This window comes from Pinus tabuliformis, chromosome 5_2, assembly GCF_031772625.1.
Source record: "Pinus tabuliformis cultivar Carrire ecotype Pingquan chromosome 5_2, CPIR1, whole genome shotgun sequence".
NCBI classification, from domain to species: Eukaryota; Viridiplantae; Streptophyta; class Pinopsida; order Pinales; family Pinaceae; genus Pinus; species Pinus tabuliformis.
Window position 1 is genome coordinate 279283355 of NC_142306.1, and position 6718 is coordinate 279290072.

The 6718-nt window shown below is 43.2% G+C and overlaps 1 protein-coding gene across 1 annotated transcript; it reads right to left on the reverse strand.

The window, feature by feature from the left end:
• Positions 1-4641: 4641 nt before the first annotated feature.
• LOC149158602 (uncharacterized) lies at positions 4642-5346 on the reverse strand. Its single transcript, XM_089434045.1, has one exon. It carries the CDS (start codon positions 5344-5346, stop codon positions 4642-4644), a length of 705 nt encoding a protein of 234 aa, XP_089290171.1.
• Positions 5347-6718: the final 1372 nt, after the last annotated feature.

Below are 6718 nucleotides of genomic sequence, written 5' to 3' on the forward strand. Positions count from 1 at the left end.
CTCCTATATATAAAAAGGAGGTCTTGTCATTTGTATCATCAAAGAATTATTCAATTTGTGTAATGTAAAGGAGGTTACCAACTCAAAAAGGCTAATTTTGAATTCCAAATGTTATTAACCAAAGTACTATGGTCCTTACAAGTTGTTGCAAAAGGTTAGTACTATGGCATACAAATTGGAGCTTCCTTCATCTTCCCGAGTGCACCCAGTTTTCCTTGTTTCATGCTTAAACAAGGTTATAGGTGACAAGCTCCCAGTTCAAACAATATTGTCGGAACTTGATGAGAAAGGAAAAATAATATTAGAACCTGAAGCATTCATGGAAATAAGAACCGACAGCTACGAAATCGATCAATTTCAGAGTATCTCATTAAGTGGAATAACTTAACCACTGAAGATTCTACATGGGAGGATGAGAATTTTATACAAAAGCATCCATAACTCCTCAAGCATTGAGTACAACACTTTTTGAAGGAGAGGGGAATTTTAGGTCCCTATACTACTAGTGTAGCCCCTTATTGTTATTAGAGCAACCCCCTTATCGTATTGTTGTGTCCATGTAGTCCCCATATTGTTATTATTGTGCCCCATAGAAGCCCACTATTGTTATTGTTGTGATCTTACATTATTATTGTTATGTCGTCTCTTATTATATTATGACCCCTTAGACTCCTATATATAGAAAGGAGGTATTTTCATTTGTGTCATCAAATAATTGTTTATTTGTGTAATGTAAAGGAGGTTTCCCCCTCAAAGAGGCTTATTTTGAAGTTGTTGATCTATCTCTTCTTCTATTTTGTGAGATGGTTGCATAACAGATCATGTTAGTTATTGGATGTTCATTTTTTTTTGACTGTAACGGTTAATTTTTGATTGGCGGCAAAACAGCTGCCGCATACTTTTTACATCTGGAAGAGATTTCTCAAAATTCATATTTCTCAGCTTTCTTGTTACAAAATGTCTCCCTTTGGGGAGATGTTCACCGAATCCTTGCCTTATTGGTTCTGAGATATGCCAGACTATTCCAGTTTGCCAGTTAGGTTCTGGTTGATCGGCCATTTAAAAGTTTATGCTGTCCGATTTGGTTCTCTGTCTCGCAATAAGGAACAATGCCTTTTCCTCCTCTTTCCCTGGATGCACGAACTATTGAGGATCCCTCCGCTTTCTAGATGGAATGAATAAGGGCGATCTTAGTCAATGCTGCTCCGCTTCTTGCTTCTACCCTCCTGGCAACTGCAACAACGGATCCTTGGCATTCAACCCAAAGCGATGTTTTCAGCTGCGGAAGTGATTCTAAACTTTACCTCCATCAACATTAATGATTGAAAATGCGCCCCAGATCTGATTATAGCCACTCGACCTCAGTTCCGGGAAGCTGCACACCTGTAACTCGCTGGTACAAGTCTCCACGCGATCTCACATTATCCAAGCCGACACAGGGGATTCCGTCTTTCAGTTTGGGGATTCACGAATGGAAACGATTCAGATGCTGCCCAATGAATCCTTACTTTTCCCATGCAGTACCCTTCCTGTTATAAGATCGCCTCTGCTTTTGTTTACTTAAAATCAGTTATTCATCCTCAGGTTCCTGTTTCTGCTGAGTATTAAAGAGTCTGCCAGGGACAGAGAATCTGAGCATCAAAGTTTTTGAATGCCCTCCTTTGGAGCTTGAAGATTTGACTCAGGAACCGGTGAATTGGTAACTAGCTAAGCATAGCCTGAAGCATATCCAGAGTTACTGGTTCAGAAGCTGAACCCCCATTCATCCGATAGAACAGTTTTCTTGGAAGGCGATTAAGGTATGATGCATTGAGAATCTTCAGAGTTGACTGTAAGGGTTCGATGGCTACTGGCTGAGCCAAGATTGGCTTCCAAATCAGCTTGTTGATTCAACTGCCTCAATATGTGGTAGAAGGAAATTTTTTGAAATTTGACCAGCATGGATCTAACTTTCTTGAGAATGCGGCCTAAGTGGATCTGCATCGGGTTCGAGAAAGAGTTCATTGCTTGAATGATGAGGCGAGAGTCTCCAAAGACCGTCAGGGATTGGATGTTCCGTTTGAGAGCCAGTTTCAGCCCCTGCCACAAAGCTAGAGCCTCAGCTCTATTGTTTGATTCGATTCCCAGACCCCAATGATACCTGAGAACTATAGTGCCATCTGGATTCAGCAGTATTCCACCTCCTCCCGTAGCTCCAGGATTGCCTTTAGAGGCCCCGTCGAAAAATAGACAGTGGTCATCTAGGGCCGATCTCCACTTTAGAAATTCTTGTTCTTCCAGACGTATTTCCCACATAGCATGGCAAGAGGCTGGCAAAACAGGGATGATTTGATTATTTGGAACAATATCTTTCAGCCAAAGCTCCTCCTCGCTGTCCAGGCTCACTTCGTTCCTTAAAGCCGTCTTAGCTTCCAATGTCTCTCCCAGCATAGCTTTAATTTTGGATATAACCTTGTTAGCTGTGCAGATTTCTCCTCTGAATATTCTGCTATTCCTTTCCAGCCATAACTTCTAGCAGATGAATTTTGGGATCCACATCCATGCAGTTTTTAGCAGGTTTTTTTTTTTATTGAAAGAGAACGGAGCTAGCTTGGCCCACTCGTGAAGCAGATTTGGCACATTTCTTGGCATCTCAATCTTGTCCGCCCTTGAGCTCAGAACCCCGTTCCACACAGCCTTGGCAAAGGGGCACAACAACAACAGGTGATCAGTTGTTTCTTCCTCTGAAATACATAATGGGCATCTGGAAGGCCCTTCCATTCCACGTTTTCTCAGATTATCTCCAGTGAGAATACTGTTATGAGCAAGCGTCCAACAGAAGAAATCTATTTTAGGGAGAGAAGGGAAGTTTCATATGAATTTCCATTGCGTTGGGTCTGGAGGAACATTCGGAACAACTATCAAACTTTTGTATCCTTCAGCAACCGAGAAGGAGCCAGTATGGGAGCCCCATCCTCTTTTTTCCTTGGTTGTTGCTGACAAGGGGGATTTTCCTTGGAGTTTGTCTAAGAGTAATGAAGCTTCAGATTTCAACCGGTGAGGCACCTCTCCTAGATTCCAGCTCTCCCATCTTCTACCATCATCCTCCGTCCATTTGGATATGTCCCAGAGGGTTTCTTTGTTGTTGGATTGCAGCCATGATTTAATATTTGCCAGGCCTTCTATATGGTGTAGCGGCTGGTCTCCAAGAATCTGATCTTCCCAAATTCTGATTTTTTTCCCATTACCTGGAATCCAGTACAGCTTGGAGCTGAAATTCTCCAGAGCCGCGATGCAGAGCTTGGATATTGGGGAACCTTTGGCGGTTTTTGGTGGAAGGTCAAAACATCTCAATCGTTGACCTTGAAAGTATTTCTTCCACAGTACTTTCTTGCTCCAGCTTGTTTTCCCAGCCACAATATTCCACAGAATTTTTGAGCCTAGAGCGAGATTTTGAGCAGCCAACTCTCTCATTTGTAGACCTCCTTCCATGAATGGTCTCTTAATGGTATCCCAATTTACAAGATGAAGTCTTCTTTCATTGTTTTTCCCCCCTTCCCACAGGAATCTCCTCAGCATACCATCCATTTTACTGAGAAAGGTTTTGGGGGCAAGGAGAATGGAATGCTGAAAGAGAGGCATGCTTGTTAGGACAGATTTTATAAGAATTATTTTCCCAACAGTGTTCAGCCAGGAGGCTCCCCAGGCTTGAATTTTGAGTTTAAGCTTATCCAATAGGGGCATCCAATGGGTGACTTTAGGAATGGATCTGAAAATTGGGATCCCAAGGTATTTGAATGATTCCCAGTCCTGACATATTTTCATCTCAAGAAGCCTAGCTATATCAGCCAGATTTTTGGCTGAGCAGTTCCAGCCATAGATTGTGCTTTTTGAGTAGTTTATCTTGCTACCGGAGGCTTCCTTATAAATATCCAGTTCCTTTTTAAAATATATGGCCGAGTTAATGCTCGCTCCACCTAGAAGCAGCGTATCGTCGGCAAATTGGGCATGGTTTATGTCTTTGACTTTATGCACCATTCTGAGTCCTAGCAAAATTTGAACTTGCTGACAGAAGTCGAGCTGGAAACTAAGCACTGAGGCTTGAATAGCATAGAGAAGCGGTGACAGCGGACAGCCTTGTCTTAATCCCCTGGAAGCTTTAAAAAATTCAGTCGAACGGCCATTTACCAACGGTGCAATCCAAGGAGAGGCGATGCAGGCTTTCACCCAATTTATGAATTTTATTGAGAAGCCCATTTTCATCATGACAGGAAACAGAAAGTCATGCCTCACCCTGTCAAAGGCATTAGCCAAATCGAGTTTTATTACCATTCCTCTCTCTTTCCTCTGGCCACTTGAGTGAACTGCCTCTTGTACCAGCATAATATTATCGAGTATCTTTCTCCCTTTAATGAAGCCTCCTTAGTTCTCCGGGATGATGTCCGGCAGAATATTCTTGAGGCGAATGGATATTATTTTGGTAATCAGTTTATAACTAGTATTACACAGTGAAATGGGTCGAAATCTACTGAAATCTGAAGCTCCTTTTTCTTTCGGTATTAGTGCCAGGAAGGCTGAATTGGTACTGCCTCCTATATTTGCGCAGTATTGGGACTTCCTGACCATTCTCAGAAGGTATTTATTGATAGTTGACCAGCAAGCCTAAAGGAACCTAGCAGTGAACCCATCAGGCCCTGGCGCCTTATCCGGTTCCATGCAATCCAAGGCTTTCTTGAGCTCATCCATGCTGATCGGAGCAGTCAGCATATTATTGACAGGGTCTTGCACACAGAGGGGAATTAGATTATACGGATAGGCTTGAGGATTTATAGGCTGGTCATCCGGCGCTGAATAGAGATCTTTGAAGTAAGAGAAGGCTGCTCTTTTGATGCCTTCAAAGTCTTTAACCACTTCATCATGGGAGCGAATTTCAGAAACATTTTTGAATTGCTTTCGGGCTTCGGCATGCTTGTGGAAGAAACTAGTATTTTTGTCGCTGGCTTGCAACCATAAGTTTCTGGATTTTTGTCTCCAATACTCCTCTTCGTCTCTACTGGCTTTATGAAGGGATTTTTGCAACTCAATTTCTTTTTGGAGCAGACTTTGGGTAATAATTGAATTCTCCATTGATGTTTGGAGGACAACAAGATTTTCTTCAGACTCTTTTCTCTTGGCAGCAGGAGTTTTCAAAGCTTTAGCCCACTCCTTGAGTCTTCTCTTAAGAGCCCGCAACTTTTCTTCCCACACGAAGAAAGGGGATCCCTGTATTTTCTGGTTCCAGACTTCAGAAACCACTTCATTGAAATCCTCTTGCTGAATCCACAACGGGCTAAATCTAAAAGGAATGGGGCCGAGAAACCCACCCATGGAGAGCTCGAGACTTATGGGTTTATGATCGGAGGTTCAGTTGGGCAGAATTTTGGATGAGGCCATTAGACCGCTAGTAAGGAAGGAGGCTTGGATTAGGAATCTGTCCAAACAAGCAGCTATATGGCTGGGGCCTAATCTTTTATTAGACCAGGTGTATTTCCCAGCTGAAGGTTTGATGTCCTCCAGATCCCAGCCAATCATTATATCTTCTACCCATTCTCTAGCTGGATCCCTTACAGGGGAACCACCTTTTTTCTCTTCAGCGCCTTGAGTAACGTTCAGATCCCCTGCAATAATGATGTTTTCTGGATTTTGCAGTAAAAGAAAGGACTGCAGCGAGTCCCAACAAAATTTTTTCTCTGATGGGGAGACCGGAGCATAAAGATTAAACATACTTACTTGTTGACCAGAGTCTTTGTGTAGGAGCTGAGTGAATATCCAGTGCTGGAAACTTTCTTCTTGAATCAAGTCGTATTTGGAGCTGTCCCAGAAGGAGGCAATCCCACCAAAGGCATCTCTAGCACTGACTGCTCTACCAGGGCCTTTGCGCCAAAATGTTTTGCTGGAGTGGAGGAGAAGAGTGTCCTCCAGCTTTGTCTCCTGGATGAGAAGGATTTCAGGCACATGCAACCTCACAATGTCTTTCAGGGCCTCTTCTTTCAGCCTGCTACCTAATCCTCTGCAATTCCAGGAGACGTATTTCATTATTTATTGGATTGGGGAGGAGTGGCTCCTTTTGGAGCCTTGTTATTCTTGCGCCCAGATCTGGTGTTCATCATTCCCTTTAGAGTTTTCTGGGAGCCTTGGAGAACATCCATGTAGGTTTTCTCCTCTCTCTGTTTCTTCTTGGATTTCCGGCCCCTTGTTGATTTGATAGGAGATATTTGTGAGCTGTCTGACTCGGATTCTCTTTCTTCTGTTTCTTCCCCTGAGTCAGATGCAAGACTAATGTGCTCGTTGTTGCCTGCTTTTTCTCCTTGATCTGCTTTGGCTGGGTGGGCATTTGATTCTTCTTCGGAATCTTTCCTTATCTTCGGCTGATCTTGAGGTTCTTCTTGGTTCTCTAAGGCCTCCACCTTTTCACCTGAGGATGTGCCTTCGTTTGAGACTGGTTTGGACTTGTCATTGGGCTGATGATTCCCATTTGGTCCTGTCTGCTTCTTCTCGTTTGGCTTTGAGACTACCTTTCCCTTTTTTATTTCCTTCCAACCTTCTTCTTCCTCTTTGTCCCCTGATGGTGCTTTGGGGCAGTTTCTTTGAAAATGGCCATGCTCAAGACAGATTCTGCATTTAAAGGGCAATTGCTCGTAATCCAGCTTCTGGAAGTGGTGCAAATCTCCCACTGTAAGCTTGATGGCTTCCGGTAGTC

Coding starts and splice junctions, on each gene's coding strand:
- LOC149158602 (XM_089434045.1), bottom strand. CDS start 5,346: ATGGGTGGGTTTCTCGGCCCCATTCCTTTTAGATTTAGCCCGTTGTGG.